This window comes from Bufo bufo, chromosome 2, assembly GCF_905171765.1.
Source record: "Bufo bufo chromosome 2, aBufBuf1.1, whole genome shotgun sequence".
NCBI lineage: Eukaryota > Metazoa > Chordata > Amphibia > Anura > Bufonidae > Bufo > Bufo bufo.
In genome coordinates, this window is record NC_053390.1 from 201,417,915 (window position 1) to 201,440,610 (window position 22,696).

Genomic DNA, 22,696 nt, shown 5'->3' on the forward strand with positions numbered 1-22,696 from the left:
CTCAGAATGCATCAGTCTGGCACCGTTTGTCCTCCGCTCCGCTCAGCAGGCGGACACCTGAACGCTGCTTGCAGTGTTCGGGTGTCCGCCTGGCCTGTGCGGAGGCAAACGGATCCGTCCAGACTTACAATGTAAGTCAATGGGGACGGATCCGTTTGAAGATGACACAATATGGCTCAATCTTCAAACGGATCCGTCCCTCATTGACTTTCAATGTAAAGTCAAAACGGATCCGTTTGCATTATCATGAACAAAACGGATGCAAACGGATCCGTTCTGAACGGATCTAAGCGTTTGCATTATAGGAGCGGATCCGTCTGTGCAGATACCAGACGGACCCGCTCTGAACGCTAGTGTGAAAGTAGCCTTATCGATTTCAATAAAGATATATTTTTGGATATACCGTATATATATTTTTTGTATTATATTTTTGTATATGTTGAGTGCCTGGGTTTGTCCCATTTAGAAGCTATTCATCTTTGACACTTGCGTTTTAATTGTGCTGTATACCCAGTTTCCGGTTTATTTATTGCTCATTGGTATCCCATGTTAATACTATGTAAAGTAGTCAGTGTACAGCTTGTATAACAGTGTAAATTTGGTGTGCCCTCGAAATAACTCAATACACAGCCATTAATGTCTAAAACGCTGGCAACAAAAGTGAGTACATCCCTAAGTGAAAATTAACAAATTGTGCCCAAAGTGTCAATATTTTGTGTGGCCACCATTATTTTCCAGCACTGCCTTAACTCTCTTGGCCATGGAGTTCACTATAGCATCACAGGTTGCTACTGGAATCCTCTTCCACTCCTCCATGACGACATCACGGAGCTGGTGGATGTTAGACACCTTGTGCTTCTCCACCCTCCATTTGAGGATGCCCTACAGATGCTCAATAGGGTCTAGGTCTGGAGACATGCTTGGCCAGTCCAGCACCTTTACCCTCAGTTTCTTTAGGAAGTCAGTGATGGTCTTGGAGGTGTGTTTGGGGTCATTATCATGTTGGAAAACTTCCCTGTGGCCCAGTTTCCGAAGGGAGGGCATCATGCTCTGCTTCAGTATGTGACCATACATGTAGGCATTCATGGTTCCCTCAATTAAATGTAGCTCCCCACAGCCAGCAGCACTCATGCAGCCCCAAACCATGACACTCCCACCAACATGCTTGACTGTAGGCAAGACACACTTGTCTTTGTACTGCTCACCTGGTTGCCACCAGACACACTTGACACCATCTGACCCAAATAAGTTTATCTTGGTCTCATCAGACCACAGGACATGGTTCCAGTAATGCATGTCCTTAGTTTGCTTGTCTAAAGCAAACTGTTTGCCGGCTTTCTTGTGCATCATCTTTAGAAGAGGCTTCCTTCTGGGAAAACAGCCATTCAGACCAATTTGATGCAGTGTGCGGCATATGGTCTGAGCACTGACAGGCTGACCCCCCACCGCTTTAACCTCTGCAGCAATGCTGGCAGCACTCATACATCTATTTTGAAAAGGCAACCTCTGAATATGACGCTGAGCACGTGCACTCAATTTCTTTGTTCGACCATGTTCTGAGTGAAACTTTTCTTTTTAAACCGATGTATGGTCTTGGCCACCGTGCTGCAGCTCAGTTTTAGGGTGTTGGCAATCTTTTTATAGCCTAGGTCTTCTTTATGTAGCGCAACAATTTTTTTTCAGATCCTCAGAGAGTTCTTTGCCAAGAGGTGCCATGTTGAACTTCCAGTGACCAGTATGAGAGTGTGAGAGCGATAACACCAAATTTAACACACCTGCTCCCTATTCACACCTGAGACCTTGTAACACTAAGAAGTCACATGACACCGGAGAGGGAAAATGGCTAAATGGGCACAATTTACCATTTTCACTTAGGGATGTACTCACTTTTGTTGCCAGCGGTTTAGACATTAATAACTGTGTGTTGAGTTATTTTGAGGACACACCATATTTACACTGTTATACAAGCTGTACACTGACTACTTTACATTGTATCAGTGTCATATCTTCAGTGTTTTCCCATGGTAAGATATAATAAAATATTTACAAACATGTGAGGGGTGTACTCACTTTTCTGAGATACTGTAAGATGTGAAAGGTCGACCCTGCCACCCCCCCCCCCCCCTTCACAGAGCTGTCAGCTTGAAATAAATCTAGCAGAGCAATTCGAGCAATGAATGGGGAGATCTCTGGATCAATGTGAGGTACAGAGTTGGCTCTAGTTTTGTTAGAAATAGATTGTCATGTGCTATATGATGTATGATTTAAATTTTTTACACTAATCATGGAATAATCCCTTTAATTTAAATTTTATGTGCATTGAAATTCTATCTGATAGTTGGGTGACAACCAGTATGACAAATGTGGGCAAACAGCTTTGGTAGACTTAAAAAATGACTGTTCCCTGGTTAAATGACAGAGACCAGGTGCCACATCATAAGTAGACCTATTTACTAATCTGAAGACTGGGAAAACTGTGGGACTGTTCTGAATCAATACCTAGGCTGAAGTGTGAAGAGACAATATGTCTATTCTTATATGTATTGACCAGTATTTTACCTGGTAAAATGGCTACCTCCACACACAGGAAGGGAGGGGCTGATTATACCAGGTCCTAGTTATAGGGAGATTGCAAGGACAAACTTAAAGGGGTTATGCTGTGCTTGATGAAAACAGGAAAATCAGACATCATATAGTACATGACAATCTCTTTCTAACAAAGCTAGAACCAGCCCTGTACCTCACATGGATCCAGAGATCTCCACATTCACTGCCGCAATTGCTCAGCCAAATTATCTTCAGCCTGGTAGCTCAGGTGGCATGTCCTTTCTGCTGCAGCTCTCTAGCTGTAACTGCCACAGCTTCTAACAGAACATAAAAGAACAAACAATAGGTGGCGCTATACTAATACATTTTATTGAATAACTCACTGGCTATACAAAAAAATTTTTTTACATGAAATTACAAAAGTATTCAGATTCAGGTTCTGGTTTGAAAATGTGGAATATGTCTCATTACACATCCCCTTTAAGCAGCAAATATACAATAGGGCAATAACAGCAATGATACAATGCATATGAACCATGTGACAGTGACAGTTAGAGATGAGCGAGTCGAAGCTGATGAAGTGGAATTCGATCCGAATTGAATAAATTCAATTCTCACCGAAGCGGAATTTCCTCACTCTTCATGGTAACGAATCCCATTTTTTCCTAAAATGGCTGCTGCAGGTATGAGGACATGGAGCAAGGAGCACTGGGAAGACGGGATAACCCATAATGCCATGCATGCAGCCAATCAGCAGCCAGCTCTACGATGTCACAGCCCTATAAATAGCCTCAGCCATCTTGGATTCTGCCATTTACCAGTGTACTTAGTGCAGGGATAGACGTCAGCAGGCGCTAGAGACAGTGTTAGAAAAAACTTAATTGTGCTAAAAAAAACGATTTACAAGTGCAGGGAAAGATTATTCAAGGTGTAGGGAAAGGATAGGGAGGAATCATTCCACAGCATTTATGTTGAACAGGGTTCAGTAGGGGAGGTTACAGCCTGGGTAGTAGGAACAATCCTATTATACCTTGCAGCACTGACTGGGCACCCAAATTGCCATTATACAGCTCTGTAATTCCAGAAAACTGTTCCTATTAGGGTGCAAGTGCTGTTTGATACAAGCATTAGCAGGGTTTATTACAAGGAAATATTTCTACGTCTTATTTGCTCTTGTGCGGTGCAGTTATTATGGATTTTCGAAAGCATTTTTTGGCTTGTATTAGTGGGGAAAAAAGGGGCTTATTAGCTGTTGTGTGGTGAAGTGAGAAAATTACAGCCCTTTTTGGCGTGTATTAGTGGCAAAAGTAAAATATATTTGCCATTCAGCTGTGCAGTTATATGTTCTAAAGCCTTTTGTGCCGTGTATTAGTGGAAAAAGAAAAAATATATTTGCCGGTCAGCGGTGCAGTTACAGTATCTGTTCTAAAGCCTTTTGTGGCGTGTATTAGTGGAAAAAGATAAAATATATTTGCTGAACAGCTGTGCAGTTATATGTTCTAAAGCCTTTTGTGGCGTGTATTAGTGGAAAAAGAAAATATATATTTGCTGTTCAGCAGTGCAGTTATCTGTTCTAAAGCCTTTTGTGTCGTGTATAAGTGGCAAAAAGTAAGGGCCTATTTGCCGTTCAAAGCTGCAGTTATATGTTCTAAAGCCCTTTTTGGCGTGTATTAGTGGCACAAAAAAGTATTTTAATAATAAAATGATGATAAGGTGGCTCTCCCAGATGTTGTTATTAAATATGTGCTCTAACCTATTCGACTCACCTTGTCGTACAATAATCACAGAAAATCTTAATATGGAGGTAGGCACAAAGCATATGGAATCACATGGATCTAGGATATCTCTGTAACACCCAAAAATTTTTTTATAGACATAAAACTACTGTACAATATTTGCAAAATCAAATAACTTAAAATAGGGTTAAAAAATAATGAGGTTAAAAATGCAATAAGATAAAATCATCCAGTTACATGAGTTGGTTTCTATAATCAACGTGACTGGAAGAATTATCACCATCTGAACTTGTAGTTCTATAGCAGCGTATATCACGTTTTAAAACTGTCAAATAAAATTTCATACAGTCTGTATACAAAGTTCTGGTCAAGCAGTCACCTTCAAATAAATTGACAATGCGGTGCACTAGATCCCGTAGGTGTAAAAATTAAGTACGTTTATATCATAAGCATACTGAACCGCATGGTATATAGCTGAAAGTTAATTGTTCAAAAGTTCCGTTTCCAGTAGTTTTTTATATATAGCTAGCTGTAGTATATGTATCTATTGTTCCATATTATGTCATAATAGTCCATAGGTAAATAGATATCCCAACATACATATGTTGTGACTCGCTAGAATAACGAATCCTGTATTTCAGATCACACGGTCTGCATTCAACAGGGTCCGAACTCCGTCAAGGAAGCTATTAGTAAGTATTCATATGTCCATATATCTATTTAGCAGATTGTACCGGTATGTGGACACACCATCGCACACATAGTTGCTTTTTACTTACAGTTGGATGCGGGGGTAGAAACAATCGGTGCCTGCCGTGGCGTCACATACAAAGCTTACCATCGGCTGTTTGTTCCTCGTTGCTGAGTGTATCGCAGATTACTGATCGCGGTATTAGCTTGTCACATTAGAGTGTATCGAAGCTCGCTGATTTCATGTGAGGTGAGATGAAGAAATCAAAGTCCCACGTGTTAACTTTGATACAGGTGGAAAAACTTTGTCCCTGTAGTGGCTTCACTTCCTCAAGTGGTGATTCCTCAAAAGTTAGATATGGAGTGCTCCATCTCCTATTTAATTATGGATCCATATGGGTACGTCAGACATGAGGGAACCCCAAAACCAGACGCGTTTTGGAGCTTTTGAACGTGCTCCTTCTTCAGTGGTTAGTATCCCTCTGATGTCAGTACCCTTAAATATTTGCATCTCCCTCCATATTTGTGTTCCATCAAAAACATGGGGTGGATTTTCCAATGGGTTATATCAAGTTTCCAATAGTTGTCGTATATGTACCTCCTACGATTCACTTGCGTTATTCATGTGGTTTTGGGCATATAGGTCTATAATGTCTCCATTCATGTGTACCAGCGAGCTTCGATACACTCTAATGTGACGAGCTAATACCGCGATCAGTAATCTGTGATACACTCAGCAACGAGGAACAAACAGCTGAAGGTAAGATTTGTATGTGCCGGAGACCACGTGGGACACCACGGCAGGCACGGATTGTTTCTACCCCCACATACAACTGTAAGTAAATAGCAACTATGTGTGCGATGGTGTGTCCACATACCGGTACAATCTGCTAAATAGATATATGGACATATGAATACTTACTAATAGCTTCCTTGACGGAGTTCGGACCCTGTTGAATGCAGACCGTGTGATCTGAAATACAGGATTCGTTATTCTAGCGAGTCACAACATATGTATGTTGGGATATCTATTTACCTCTGGACTATTATGACATAATATGGAACAATAGATACATATACTACAGCTAGCTATATATCAAACACTTCTGGAAACTGAACTTTTGAACTATTAACTTTCAGCTATATACTATGCGTTTCAATATGCCTATGACAGGCATGGCCAACCTGCGGCTCTCCAGCTGGTGTAAAACTACAATTCCCAGGCTGCAGGCTGATAGCTTTAGGCAGTCTAAGCATGGTGGGAGTTGTAGTTTTGCAACAGCTGGAGAGCCTCAGGTTGGCCATGCCTGGCCTATGATATAAGCCTACTTAATTTTTACACCTACGGGATCTAGTGCACCGCATTGTCAATTTATTTGAAGGTGACTGCTTGACCAGAACTTTGTATACAGACTGTTGGAAATTTTATTTAACAGTTTTAAAACGTGATATACACTGCTATAGAACTACAAGTTCAGATGGTGATAATTCTTCCAGTCACGTTGATTATAGAAACCAACTCACGTAACTGGATGATTTTATCTTATTGCATTTTTAACCTCGTTATTTTTTAACCCTATTTTAAGTTATTTGATTTTGCAATTATTGTATAGTAGTTTTTTGTCTATAAATACATTTTCGGGTGTTACAGAGATATCCTAGATCCATGTGATTCCATATGCTGTGTGTCTACAAAAAAGTATTTGCCGTTGTGTGGTGAAGTGAGATAATTACAGCCCTTTTTGGCGTGTATTAGTGGTTAAAAAAAAAAAAGGGCTTACTAACCGTTGTGGGCTGAAGTGAGAAAATTACAGACTTTTTTGGGATGTTTTAACCCCTTCTACCCCAGGCCAGTTTTCGCCCTTCCGCCCAGGTAATTTTTTGCAAATCTGACATGTGACACTTTATGTGGTAATAGCTTTTGAACACTTTTATTTATTCAAGCCATTCTGAGATTCTTTTCTCGTGACACATTGTACTTCATGATAGTCATAAATTTGAGTCAATATATTTCACCTTTATTTATGAAAAAATCCCAAATTTACCAAAAATTTTGAAAAATTTGCAATTTTCAAAATTTCAATTTCTCTTCTTTTAAAACAGAAAGTGATACCTCATAAAATATTTATTACTTAACATTCCCCATATGTCTACTTTTTGTTAGCATCATTTTGTAAATGTCATTTTATTTTTTTAGTTTGGAAGCAATTCTTAAAATTTTTAAGAAAATTTCCAAAACCCACTTTTTAAGGACCATTTCAGGTCTGAAGTCAGTTTGTGAGTCTTACATAGTAGAAACCCCCCATAAATAACCCCATTGTCGAAACTACATGCCTCAAGTTACTCAAAACTGATTTTACAAACTTTTTTAACCCTTTAGGTGTTCCACAAGAATTAAAGAAAAATGGAGATAACATTTCTAAATTTAACTTTTTTAGCAGATTTTCCATTTTAATCCATTTTTTTCTTTAACACATCAAGGGTTAACAGCCAAACAAAACTCAATATTTATTACCCTGATTCTGCGGTTTACAGAAACACCCCACATGTTGTCATAAACTGATGTAAGGGCACACGGCAGGGTGCAGAAGAAAAGGAATGTCATATGGTTTTTGGAAGGCAGATTTTGCTGGACTGGTTTTTAGATGCTATGTCCCATATGAAGCCCCCCTGATGCACCCTTACAGTAGAAACTCCCAAAAAGTTACCCCATTTTGGAAACTAGGGGATAAGGTGCTAGTTTTATTGTACCATTTTTGGGTACATATGATTTTTTGATCATTCAGTATTACACTTCATGGGGCAAGGTAACCAAAAAATGGTTAATTTTGGCACAGTCTTTATTTATTTATTTTTACAGCGTTCACCTGAGGGGTTAGGTCATGTAATATTTTTATAGAGCAGAACGTTTCAGACGTGGCAATACCTAATATGTATACTTTTTATTATTTATTTAGGTTTTATGCAATAATAGCATTTTTTAAACCAAAAAATTATGTTTTAGTGTCTCAAATAGTCTGAGAGCCATAGTTTTTTTATTTTTTGACTGATTGTCTTAGATAGAATCTCATTTTTTGCGAGATGAGGTCACGGTTTTATTGGTACCATTTTGTTGGGCATACGCCTTTTTGATCACTTGTGCTGCACCTTTTGTGTTGTAAGGTGACAAAAATGGCTTTTTTTGACACAGTTTTTATTTTATTTTTACGGTGTTCACCTGATGGGTTAGGTCATGTGATATTTTTATAGAGCTGGTTTTTATGGATGCGGAGATACTTAATATGTATACTTTAAAGAAAAAAATTATGTTTTAGTGTCTTCATGTTCTGAGAGCTATAGTTTTTTTTATTTTTTGAGTGTTTTTCTTATGTAGGGTCTCATGTTCTGTGGGATGAGGTGACGGTTTCATTGGTTCAATTTTGTGCGATATACGCCTTTTTGATCGCTTGGTGTTTCACTTTTTGTGATGTAAGATGGCAAAAATAGCTTTTTGTGACACAATTTTTATTTTATTTTTTATGGTGTTTATCGGACGTGGTGGATCATGTGATATATTTATAGTGTCGGTCGTTACGGACGCGACGATATACGTAATATGTGTGTTTTTCCTTTTTTTCAATTTTTTTATTATGAAATCTATAGAAAGGGGCGTATTTTTTTTGTTTTTTTACTTGAAACTTTTTTTTTTATTAAAAACTTTTTTTTTAAACTTTATTTCTGTTCCACTCTGGGACTTTAACTTTTGGGGATCTGGTCCTTCTGCAATGCATTACAATACATCTGTATTGTATTGCATTGCCTGTTATCGTATTACACTGAGTAATACACTAACAGGTTGCCTAGGAGACCCAGCCTGAGGCACCCGTAGAAGGCAGGTCCCAATGCCGTGCAAGGCATTGAGCAGCCTCTGCACGGCATTGTGCTGCCTTGTCACCATCGGGTCTCCGCAACAGCAGCGCGGGGACTTGATGGGCTCCCTCACCCGCAGCAAACCCCTTCTATGTTGGGGTCATTGCTTACCGCGGCATAGAAGGGGTTAATCCGCCGGCATCACTGTAAATGCAGTGATTGGGCGCGCACCGCTCTGATGCCCGCCCGATCACCATGACTTACTATTACGTCAAAATGCGGGAAGTCACTGACTTCCATGACGTAATAGTACGTCACATGTCGGGAAGGGGTTAATTTTCTTTTTATTTATTTATTTGATCTAACAGTATGTCAGACAGAGAAGTGCCAGGCCCTGCACATTGGAGTGGCAGAGGCCTAAATGTTTCTGGCGCAGGCAGAGGTCATAGGCAGAGTAAGGGGGCGTGGCAGCAGGGGTCACAGCGAAAGACCTGAGCTCCCGGTGTCATCTAGCGGTTGCGTCTTGACCAGCAACCCAGTGGTTCTTGAATGGTCGACTCGTTCATCCACTGCATCCCAAGTGACATTAGACACCCCCAGCTAAGAGTCGGTTGATTCCTCTGACACGACAATTAGTTGGCCTAGCCCGGGAGCAGGCCCTGTGCCCTCACCTGTCCTGAACCTTCCTCTGTCATTTTAAGTTCCCTCAGTGCGAGAAGTATTATATTCTGTAGGCTCGGCTCCACTTTTCAGCGAGGACGAGCCACTAGAGCATAGTCAGCAGCTACTGCCCAGCCAAGATCTGCCAAGTAGTGATGAGAAGAGTGTCGTGGGAGCTGGTGTTGCGAGCGGTCAGGCTCCTGACCCATAGATAGTTGAGGAGGACATCAGTGACATGCAGACAGTACTCGATGATGATGATGTAGCTGATCGCACTTGGGAGCCGGGTGACGAAGTGGCTTCATCATCATATGGGTGAAGAGGTTGCCAGCTTGCCCGTGAGCCAGCGGTGGAGCCATCAAGTCTCTCGCGTGGCCGGGAGTCAGCAGGGTGGTAGCAGTGGGAGGTCGGGAGGCAAACGTGCCCGGGGTAGACCACCCGTTTTGCAGGAGCCTATCTGCTCGGGAAATAGTGGTGCAGGGGTTCACGGAGGCTGCGGCTGTAGCAGTCAGTCAGTGCGTAGTGTTAGGGGTAAAATCACCTACTCTGCGGTGTGGCAGTTTTTTGTTAAACCGCTAGACTAGGTGAACATGGCCATATGTAGAATCTGTGGGCAGTAGGTGAAGCGTGTCCAGGGTGCACCACGGCCGTGCGTCAACATATGCAGCGTCACCATAAAGTGGAGAACCGTAGCTCCCATGTGGTGGTCCAGCCTGCTGCAGCAACCGCTGCATCACCCAGTGGCACACACCCGGTTTCAGGCAGTCAAGGCTCCACCACCTCAGCCGAAGGGAGCTGTCTGTCCTTCTCATCATCTGCTGGTCCTGATGCTCCTGTCATCGGTGATCGTCATTCTGTCAGCAATCGATCACCGAAGCGATTGCCAAGAGACAACAGTATGCGTGCACTCATCCAACGGCGCAGAAGCTGAATATGCTCCTGTCCAAGTTGCTGGTGCTGCAGTCCCTCCCTTTCCAAGTGGTGGACTCTGCACCTTTCATAAAACTGATGGCTTGTGCCGAGCCAAGGTGGAGAGTCCCAAGCTGTCATTTCTTTGCCAAAAAGGCAGTACCAGCCCTGCACACACATGTAGAACAGAAGGTGGGCCAGTCCTTGAGCTTGTCAGTGTCTGCCAAAGTGCACGGCAGCGCCGACGTGTGGAGCTGTAACTACGGTCAGGGACAATACATGTCCTTTACAGCCCACTGGGAGAATGTGATTCCTGCAAAGCCACACCAGCACTTTGGCCAGGTGACACTGGTGTTCTGCACCTTGTCTGCCTGGGCAAACGGAGTCACACAGGGGATGAACTGCTCCTTGTCCTTCATTAATAAATCGAATCCTGGCTTTCTCCGCAACAACTTAAAATTAGAACCATGGTGACCGACAACGGGAAGAACATGGTGTCGGCGCTGCATCAAGGAGGGTTGAGCCATGCCCCCTGCATGGCACACGTGTTTAATCTGGTTGTCAAGCTGTTCCTGAAGTCTTCCACCCATCTGCAAGACATCCTAAAAATGGCCAGGAAACTTTGCATGCACTTCATCCACTTGTACACAGCAAAGCACACCCTCCTTGAGCTGCAGCGGCAGAATGACATCCCCCAACATAGGCTGATATGCGACGTTTTCACCCATTGGAATTCCACCCTCCATATGTTGGACCGACTGTACGAACAGAGTAAGGCCATAAACGATTTCTTGATGACCCAAGCAGACAGAAGTACTCCCCTGTGTAACTTCGATGTCAGCCAGTGGCAGCTCATGCGTGACTCCTGCCGTTTGCTCAGGCCCTTTGATGAGGCCACGTTATTTGTCAGTCGCCAGGACTACGGGATAAACGTTGTCATTCCACTGCTTCATGTCCTGGAACAGATGCTGGTAAATCTTGCTGGTCAGAGGACTGGAGATGTGGCGCCTAGATCTCACGGCCACATGAGCCCTGTTGGGGGCTGAACTGGAGGAGGATGAGGACATTGCAGCACAAGAAATGTGTAGCGAAATGGGTGGTTTTTATGCACAGGTGACAGGAGAGGAGGAGCAGGAGAAGCCAGAGGAGCTACAGGGCGATGAGGAAGATGAGGCAGAGGACCCAGACACAACGTGGCAGTATGCAGTGGAGATGGAGGCAGGGAGTCCCTCCGAGTCAGTTGCACAAATGGCCCAATGCATGCTCACTTGCTTGCGTAGGTATCCAGCGCGACATACCATAGAGGCAGAACCAAAGATTAAGACTGCTGAAGAAGGCCCTGACAGGCCGAAACGTCCGGTCACCATTCTGATTTATCATGCCTGTAAATTGCACTGGAACATGATCATGTGATGATTAAAATATAAATAAGCAAAGAGAAAAAAACTGTGTGCTGCAATTTTCTATCATTTGATTACGACTTAATAAGTCCTTGCTGGCACCAGCAATCAACGGTGTGCGGTACTCCAAAATTTAACAACGTGACAGCCGAATTGTCACCATTCGGCAGAGGGATGACTTCTGGCTCTCCACCTTGTTGGACCCTCGCTACCAGTCCAAAATGGGGGCCTTTTTTACACCTGCTGAGAGAGGGGACAAACTGAACTACTATAGAGACATCCTATGTAGTCAGTTGGCCGCTGCCTATCTGTGCCATCGTCCATCCTCTCGCAGGTCTGAACAGGGGGACCCTCTGCGCTCATGTTTCTTTGCCATGGCTGCCATGGCTGCTGTGGGGGGGGGGGGGGGGAGGGGCAGTTCCAGCTTCATTAGCAGAAACTTGAGTCTAGAGTCGCTGATGAGCAGTTTTGTTCACCCACCTAGTGAAGAAACTACTCACCAGCAGCAGTAGCAGTTAGACCTGGAGAAGGACCTGAACCAGCAGGTAGTGGCATACTTGGACAGCACCCTGCCAACCCACATTGAAGATCCGCTGGACTACTGGGCAGCCAAATTGGATTTATGGCTGCAACTGGCAGAGTTTGCCCTGGAAAAGCTGGCCTGCCTGGCCAGTAGTGTGGCATCAGAGCGGGTGTTTAGTGCGGCGGGGGCCATAGCTACCCCAAGAAGAACTCGCCTGTCCACCCAAAATGTGGAGAGACTGACCTTTGTCAAGATGAATCAGGCGTGGATCAGCCAGGATTTCCACTCACCAATGCCTGATGCATCAGACTAGATCATCCATGGTGCCACACCAACACCAGTTTCTTCTGGCTACCTGCCTCAGCTACTCTTCTGATTTTGTCACTCGCCTGATGCCACACATCTGATGCCAAGTGCTCCTTCTTTCACCCATCTTCAGCTGGTACTGGTATTGCCACCCACCTCCACACTATGTCACCTTGACACTCTGTGGCCTCCTGATGCTGCCGCCACCTCCACACTATGTCACTTTGCCACTCTGTGGTCTCCTGATGCTGCTGCCACCTCCATACTATGTCACCTTGCCACTCTGTGGCCTCCTGATGCTGCTGCCACCTCCATACTATGTCACCTTGCCAATCTGTGGCCCCTTGATGTTATTGCCACCTCCACACTATGTCACTTTGCCACTCTGTGGCCTCCTGATGCTGCCACCACCTCCACACTGTCATTGTGCCACTCTGTGGCCTCCTCCTGATCCTGCTGCCGCCACCTCCACACTCTGTCATTGTGCCACTCTGTGGTCTCCTCATGCTGCTGCTGCCACCTCCCACCTCCACACTCTGTCATTGGGCCACTCTGTGGTCTCGTCATGCTGCTTCCACCTCACCACTCTGTGGACTTCCCATGCTGTTCCCACCCTCCCCACTTCATGACTGGGCCACTATTTTGCCTTTTGGCCTGGCTGACATTATCATTTATTTGACTCTTCTTCTGATCTGTCAGAAGGAAGGAAAAATGAGACACACAACGGATCCTGTCTATGTAGCAGCTATAAGGCCTGTATGGTTCCATCAGAATTGGCTTGTGATTTGGTAGCCAAAAGCAGGAGTGGGTACAAAACACAGAAGACATGCAAATATTCCATTCCTGTGTCATCTCTGTTTTGGATCCACGTTTTTTTTTTTTTTTTGGGCATTAACAATACTGATGGATTACTGACCAAATGCTGACCGAGGGAAGGTGCACGTTCAACAGACAGGATCCGTTTTTTGTGGGTTATTGTACTGACGGATCAGAGGAAGGGCAAAATAATCAGTAATGTTGACACAAACTTACTGCTGACACCCTCTCCACTCTTTTGGGGGCTCTACTTGTATAAACGTTTAATAGAACAGGTTCTGTAGGCATCTATGTGGAATCAGCTGACGACAGTGTAAAAGGAGTGCGTTTCTTCTTGGCGCTAACATCGACCTGTAATGCTGAGTTCATAGTTATTTGGTCAGTTTTGGCTCCGTGACTGCCCAAACAACATAGAAACATAGAATCACTGAATCACTAGAATTACTGCAGTGTGCAGTGATTCTAAGAGCGATGCCTGCCATCTGCATGTCATACTGATTCACAGAATAGAATAATTTCACTACCACAGCAGATTCCCTATGCGTGTTACTACAAGGCACAGTGTTGTACACCACTATAAAGGCTCTCTGCAGCCAGGAAATATCAATTTTTTTAACTCAATTCGCCGCGAATAAATTCGGATTTTAAAAAATTCGCTCATCTCTAGTGACAGTACCCATTGACTAACAGCCTAGTTGTGAAACAACTTTACCAGAGCAAGAAAAGAACAGAGAATATGATTATACACATCTTAGAAAAGAGAGCAATGTGAGAAGTTATATTCATTGGGTCAAATCTTTCTGTTATTTGGGAAAAGGGGGCTTCTTTTTACTATCTCCCAAAATGGTGTGTATTCAATATAAGTACCAAATAAACCATCTTTCCAGTTTTCTTTTTTTTCCCTAGTAAGAACATGATTTCAGTGGCCACACTTTTATAGAGAATGCCCCAAGCAAACAGCTTAAGCAATTAAATATAATAAAATGGTGAGAAATGTTTGAGATAAACATAACACTAAACTTAGATTTGAACAGACGGACCAGAAATAACTTTGGCATTTGTAACTGAGCAAAATAGCAATTTTATTAGAGAGTATTACATATGTTCCTGTTTTACGTCTCAGACATATATGTTTCCCTGCCATCGCTGAACAGTTCATCTGCGCAACACATAGTCAGTGACAGATATTCCAAAGGCGCATGCTTTATTTTCTTTTCAGAAGAAATTACTTTATATATTCTGTAGAACTCAACGGATGCATTTATGTGAACTAAAAAAGTAATGCCGTAATAACTTGCCATGTAAAGAAATATAGTGTGTGTGTAATAGAAATGAAAGTGCTCTGACCATAAAGTTTACTTTGATATAGCAAACCTTTTCGTACCATCGAAGCTACACTCCAATAATTGTTCCCAGAGTTTATATTGTGCGTAAATATATTGGATATTTTTTACATTTTGACGTTCTAATAAGTTAACATGATTTTTTGTTGATTATACTGTTAATGTTATAAGGCTATTCATTGAATAACGTCACAAGGTTATTAATGAATGTCCTGAAGATCACAGGGGAAGCATGCTTGAATTACTACAGGGGGAGTGGGCGAGGGACAAAGGGGTTATGCTGAGGGCACAATGTTCACTTTTCCCTTTGTAGAACTGACGGGATGGCTGCGGAGCCATCTGCTTCCAGCCTCTTCCCAGATGGTTTGTAGAGATTTTAGGCATTGTGTCTTTACATATAAATAAAATAAGATCATCACACAAAACAAACAAACACTGGTGAGGAGGAGGAATGTTAAAACCGAGAAAATGTACGGGGGAAACAAAATGAGGCTAAGTGATGGAAAATATTCTGCCTTTTACATCCAGACTTATCACATAAGATTTATTTAGCATCTAATCTAAAGTTTTTAACAATGACTTACAATGTACCAACCCACTGAAAACTCATTGACATTACCCGTTCTGCATTTGTCACCCCTTTAATATCACTAGTTGCATTCTGACCTATTCATTAAAGTAAACCTTCAGATAAAGTTTATCAAAGCCTATTCTAAATGTGATGGAAGTAATTTTTGTAATTTACTTTAATTTTTTTAAATATTTTTTTACTTTTCCTTGTGAAATAGGCACCAGCAATCCATACACTTGACATGTCAGCGCTGTAGTGGTGCCCGGATACACTGGGGCCCACTGAGCACTGTACAGACAAGAGCACACACTGCTGCTCCTACCTGTACCAGCCCCCCCCCCCCCCCCCCCCTCTCCTAAAGCCCAGATGTGTCAGACTTTAGCAGAGCGGGTACAGGGGAGAAGCGGGTACAGAGGAGAAGCGATGTGCTATGTGAGCTCCAGCCCTGCACTCACTCGGCTCTACTAAAAGCCTGAACCAGTGTGGTGGCAGAGGATAAGAACCCTGCTCCAGCCAGTTGTCTTACAGCCAGACACAGTGAGGAATCGAAGTAGGGAGTTTCTGGGACACAGAGAGGTTTTTTCCCCCCCATATTTCTCAGTTTAAATTGCAGTGTGAGATAAAATAGGATCAAAGGGAAGGAGGAGATGAAGGGAGGAAATTCTGGGTTATTTAAATTTTTCATGCAAAATTGCCACTCAAGCCCCAAAAATTCTGATGAGACTCGGTATCCTATATCACCTCCATATAACGCCTAGAGGGAAGATGTGGGGATTTGTTTGACAGTGTTCTCATACTTTGAAGCTGTTGAATGCCTTACCCTGAATAAGCAAGTAGTGGCTCTGTATGGTTTAAGGGGTTGTCCAAATAAAAAAATAAATGGTAAAATACATGGCCCTCTTTGTCCCAGCTCCACCATTCTGATCCTTCCTGCTGGTCTTTTCTCATGTTGGCAGTGATGACTTGCTTATAGTACACTGGTTTTGACTACACAGGCATGTATACTTATTAATATTATTTCATGAAGAAGATAGTTTTGTCCAATGTGTCACAGTGCGTCTGCTCTCCTCTCATGTGCTTCCCAATGTGTTGTCTCTTTTGTTTTCCCAGGACCACATTCCAGTGCCCTACCAGCCAGATTCCAGCAGCAACCCTTCCTCTACGACATCCTCCACACCGTCCTCACCTGCTCCTCCGCTTCCCCCCAGCGCCACCCCACCCTCTCCTCTCCACCCATCCCCACAATGCACCCGCCAGCAGAAGCCGTTCAACTTACCAGGTACCAAAGCCCACCTGGGACAGGCAAAGAGCTTCCCGACCTAATTCTGTGTTACGTTACTGACACAGGAAAGGTTACAAGAGATATATATAGGAGAGAGTTCTGTTGGTTTAAGTAAATATCAGCAGATTGTTAATCGTTGGCTGAAGCATTGGTGGAAGTTTATTTTATGCACACATACGGTACCTTTGCATGTTGCTCCACGAGAATGATACTTACATAGTTACCTATGCATGTATCTCACATGTCCTCCTTATGGCCCAGCCTGTATGCACTTAAATATATAAAAATGACTACAGCCCCTAAAATCTACAGTTACCTTTTATTTGAGTGTATATAAAAATATTTGATTTTAACAAGGGGTTTTCATCGGGATAGGTCATCAATATTTGGTAAGTGGGGAACCAACTCTTGGCACCCCCCTTCTGATCATGTTTATCATTCACATGGCCAAGTCTATAAAACAAACAGCGATTTTCTTGGTATGCTGAGGCTTCTTCAAACAGCTGATTGGTGGCAGACCCCCCATCATCAGATATTGATGACCTATCTTGAGGTTAGATCATCAATAGTTTGCTCTTTGAAAACCCTTTTTAAAAGAAAACCCCTAATAACCAACAGATGCATTTTAAAAGTTTGGTTATTGGTTATCAGCCCATTCATTGATGTATTTATGTTTCAAAATGTCTTTGGCTTTTATTTACCAACAATAGTATTAATATACTAATATTATTATGATTTTTAATATACAGATTATTACACCGCGCAATGATTTTGCTACTGAGAGAAAAACATGTGATTTATACTAAAATGAGTGTGCTGATTCGAGATATGAACTCAAAATTTGCCTGACACGTCTAGATTTTAACCCCTTAAGGACCCTGGGATTTTCCATTTTTGCGTTTTTGTTTTTCACTTCCCGCTTTCCCATAGTCCTAACTTTTTTTTATTTTTTCATTCACATAGCCTTAGGGTCCATTCAAACGTCCATATGTGTTTTACGGATCCACAAATTGCGGACTGCACATCGCTGAAACTCTCATAGAAAAGGCCTTTTCTTGTCCACAATTGCGGACAAGAATAGGACATGTTCTATTTTTTTGTGAAACGGAAGTGTGGATCCGCAAATGCGGATGTGGATAGGACATTCCGGCCCTATTGAAAATGATTGGGTCCGCACCTGTTCTGCAAAATTGCAGAACGGATGCGGACCCATTTTGCGGACGTGTGAATGGACCCTTATGAGGGCTTATTTTTTGCAAGACAAGTTGTACCATTTACGGTTGCATACCATGTAGTAGGAAGCGGGAATTATTTATTTATTTTTTACACTGTACACAATGCGATAAAAGTTATCTTCATTCTCCAGGTCAGTACAGTTACAACAAAACCTTTTTATAACCATATTTTGACCTTTATAACTTTTTTGTAGTTATGTGTACAGAGCTGTTGGAAGGCTTATTGCTTCCAGACTGCGCAGATGCCGTGGTCACATTTGACCAAGGCATCTGAAAGGGAAAATGTATGCGATCAGCTTGATCGCATACATGTGCCGCAGGTCTCTGCTATTTAAAATAGCAGAAACCCGGCGGGTTTGGCGCCCGCTGCACGTGCGAGCAGGTGCCATGTTTGGGGACTGGACTTCTGCCGTACATGTACGGTCCTTAAAGGGTTAAGTTATACATGCAAAGCCTATTCAGTTATAATATTATTGCATTATATTGGAAATATTCCAATGGACATGTCCAGACCTGTCTGGACGCACTCAGGCTGATGTCAGCACTAAGTATATAAGGCAAGCTGGACAGATTTTGATAAAGTGATCTGTTATAGTGCTATCAATTTTGAAACTTAAGATGGATAAATCCAAATGTGTTAACGATCAAGACAATTTCTGCTACATATGTGGCACATACACTACCTATGATCAGCGCAAGAATCTGACAAAGCGAGTGCGTCTTGCTTACAAGTATTACTTTGACTGTAACATTGGAGATCAAGATAAAAGCTGGGCACCTCATGTTTGTTGGACTGTGTGTTACTCTGGGCTAATGCAGTGGTTAAATGGTAAAAGGAAAGGAATGGCTTTTGCAGTGCCTATGGTTTGGCGTGAGCAGAAAAATCCCCATTCAGACTGTTACTTTTGCATGACTAAAAATCGCTGGATATTCAAAGAGAAACAAGTCACAAAATGTGTATCCTGGCTGAGTCTGCCGTTAAACCAGTACCACACGATGTAGAGAATCCAGTGCCTGCCCCTCCCATAGCAGGAACAGCAATTGAAACAGACGGTTCTGATCCTAATGAAGAAGAAGATGTTGATTGTCACAATGTATTTCCTGATCCAGAACAACTGGAGAGTCAGCCGCACTTGCTGCAATCAGATTTAGATGATCTGGTAAGATATCTGTCATTATCTAAAGAAAAGTCAGAACTGCTAGCTTCTAGACTTCAGGAATAGAATTTTCTACAACGAGGCACCACAACTTCACACTTTCGTCATTGACACACCAAGTTAGCTGCATACTATGCAATGGAAAGCGATGTCTGTTTCTGTACTGATGTAAATGGTCTTATGATGGAGTTAGATGGTTCACATGTTCCCAATGAATGGAGGCTATTCATAGACTCTAGCAAAACAAGTTTGAAAGCTGTCTTGTTGCACAATGGTAGCGAAAAAACACCTGTTCCATTGGCTCATACGGTTGGAATGAATCTATGTAATTAATTTTTAAAATACTCAGAACATAAATGGAAAATTTGTGCTGACCTGAAAGTGATAGCACTGCTGCTTGGCGTACAGTTAGGGTACACAAAGCATATGTGTTTCTTGTGCCTATGAAACAGTCGTGATGACCACAATCATTACAAAATGAGACAGTGGCCTCTCAGAGTTGAGCACACAGTTGGTCAGAACAATGTACAACACAAATCACTGGTCGATCCACTTAAATTTTATCTTCCACCACTTCACATTAAACTTGGTTTATGAAAAATTTTGTAATTGAACTTGATCGTGATGGAAATGGTTTCCAGTATTTGAAGGACAAGTTTAGCACACTGAAAACTGATGCTAAAATAAAGGCCGGAATTTATATTGGCCCTGAAATCAACAAACAGAACTTCCTTGGGAACAGATGAGCTGCAAACTATGTTGAATTAGTAGACAACATGCTTACAGCATATAAACAACTTGGCTGCCGAATGTCATTGAAAGTGCATTTCTTACATTCCCATCTTGACTTTTTCCCACCATCAATTACGTGGGACACGTAAGTGATGAACATGAAGAGCGGTTCCATAAAGATATTTCTACAATGGACAACCGGTATCAAGGCCGCTGAAGTCCAAACATAATGGGGGACTACTGCTGGTTTTTGCAGCGGGAAAATATGACCGTTCACAAACGCAAAAGCAGATGCCTGAAGCACTTTTAACACTACTGGGCCTTGCTCAAGTAAGACTTTTAAACTGAAAAACTAGACTTTTTGAAATTTTGTTATTCCATTACATTTTCATACACTCTTTACTACGCAAACTTTGATGTAGATCAGGTAATTGTTGGAGTAAAACTCGTTTTGTTCAAAATTATTCAATGCTTTCCAAGCGCTTAATTCATTTAGGCATACTCATGCATAGCAAAATTTCGTGACATGTTATAACAATTCTGACTTCGGATTTGTAATCCGCACACTTGATTTAGTATAGGACAAATGGTTTTTGCCCAGTAGCAGACGAAAAGTATTTTTTTTGTTGCGTGGTGTTATATCTCAGATATTTATAAATGAATTTATACCATTTCATGGTGTAGGAAAAAGCCAAAATGTCATATGCTGAAATATGTGCAGGTTAGGCTCTGATCACATTTGTGTTCGAGGCTCCACTGCATATTCTGTAAGATATGATGAAAAGAAATAGTCACTCTGATAGATTTGTGCATATCATTATTCTCATTGGTCTAACGCAGAGGACAGTAATTGGCTGCAGCAGTGATACCACGTACAGCACCATTTTGTACGTTTGACGTTCTCTAACTGCAAGGTTTCCATAACTCACCTATGCAACCATCAATTTCAATACATGATTATCTATCCAATGAAATCTGACTTGGTTAGAGATCAGGGAGAGTCCAAGATGGCAGATCCCTACCAACCTAACTATTTAATTGATAGGTCATTAGTCTTTTTTGGGACAACTCTTTTAAGGTTAGCTTGAAACAAATTAATTGTGAACTAAAGGTGAAATGACTGGTAAATTCTGCAATACTTAAAGGGGTTGACCACTTTCTGGCTACTGTTGACCAATGTGTCTGTAAGATAATTATGTGGCTTACTAATATAGCCTTAGTTTAAATTCTGTGCTCTTTTCTATATTTCATGAGGGGTGCCACCTTGTTTGCCAAGTCTTGTGCGCTGTCCACATAGAGTTCCTGTCCATAAAATGGCTGCTGAAGGAGGGTCGTGTGACCAGGCAAAGGACCTCCATGTGACATCCCCTCAATTCAAAACCACTTGACCTGCCATTTGCAGTTGCACTGTTGGGAGTTTAGTGCAGGAGCAGTGTGTTTGAATGGAGGAGGCTGAGTCATGTCTGGTCTCATGACCCTCCATCAACAGCCATTTTATGTACAGGACCTCTGTGCAAACAGCACAGAAGATTAGCCCAACAGGGGCATATCGCTTGAAATATACAAAATGGCATACAATATCCACAAAAGCTATATCAGTAAGTGGCATATAGTCATCTCACCTACACATTGGTCACAAGTAGGCAGAAAGTGGCCAACCCCTTTAATTCTACAGTATGTAACCCAACATCTGGTTTATATCTGAGAAATTGCACACTAAATGGAGTCTATATGAAATATATACAACATTCACATTAATTTGCTAGATCTTGCCTTTAGAAAAAGTACAGACCTCTTTATGACCATATGAACGTCTCCCAAACAACATTTTGTTCTTGAAGGTCATGGCGCAGTCTGTAAGGTTTAACTACTGTATATCATTGTTGCTTTTCTTGCAGGATCGAATAGCACTTCTCATCTATGTACCTCATCTTTGTTACAAGGTCCCCATTACTATAAGTACAAACAGCAGTTCATATTTCCAGGTAATGTTATTATTGTATGCACACTCGTTGTGTAAATCTCTTTTCAGTAGAGAAAATACCATTTTGGTCATCTGGCTGGGAGAGTTAATAATGTTAATTTATGGAGAACTGTAGAGCAGAGCAACAGGGTTTCTCACACTGTTGCTTGATCTTGGTGTTGCTTTTGATAAATATTTTACCACCATGATGTAGTTGTGTGATTCAGAATCAGCCTCTGTGCTTTGGAACCGTAGGCTTCGGACACTGTTTGAGTTTCCAAATACCTATTATCTTAGTGTATAATAAATCCTAAATTTTGGTTGTCGTGACAGAGACCCATGATGTAATATGTGATATTAGATAGAGTTATGCTTTGCCTTATTCAAAAATGACTCTTGTACATATGAGTTTTTGCATTTTGCATAATTCTTATAAATGGAAATAAATAAGAAAACTCAGATATTACATAATTTTTGAAGCCAACAGATCCAAAGGTAAAGAACATTACTCATAACCTTTCTGTACACACTAGAATGTGCTATTCTAGATTTGTCTATATCTTTAATAGATAGATACTGTGGCCCAGGGTTATCATGCTTTCACAATCGAATTATGGTCTGAAAAAGTTGCAAAATAATGCCTTTGTGACTTTTTGGGGTCAGTTGCGCAAAAATGTTGCAACTTGCTACATTTTTTTACCACTCACTCCGGTTTTGAAATCTGGGTACACAAATGGGTGTGGTTAGCTATGTAAATGAGTTTCACCCCAGATTTATCACTGAGACTTTTTTGAAAAGTTGCAATCTTACTCTAGTAGGAGGGTGGAGTAGGAAAACTGGAGGAGCTTTTCTAGATAAGTGTCAGGTCTAAGGATAAGACAAACTTATCTAACAACATATCACATTTGATAAATATGACGTAAAGTACTTCAACACAGGCTCAAGCAAAACTGACTTCAAATATTCCCCTCGTGGTA

General features: G+C 41.9%; 1 protein-coding gene across 1 annotated transcript in view; it reads left to right on the top strand.

The window, feature by feature from the left end:
* KSR2 (kinase suppressor of ras 2) overlaps positions 1–22,696 on the top strand; it is a 564,921-nt gene that overhangs the window by 400,595 nt on the left and 141,630 nt on the right. The window contains exons 10-11 of the mRNA XM_040416034.1: positions 16,461–16,629; positions 21,700–21,741. Of these exons, the coding sequence (XP_040271968.1) occupies positions 16,461–16,629; positions 21,700–21,741 (211 nt within the window). The remainder of the gene's footprint in view (positions 1–16,460; positions 16,630–21,699; positions 21,742–22,696) is intronic.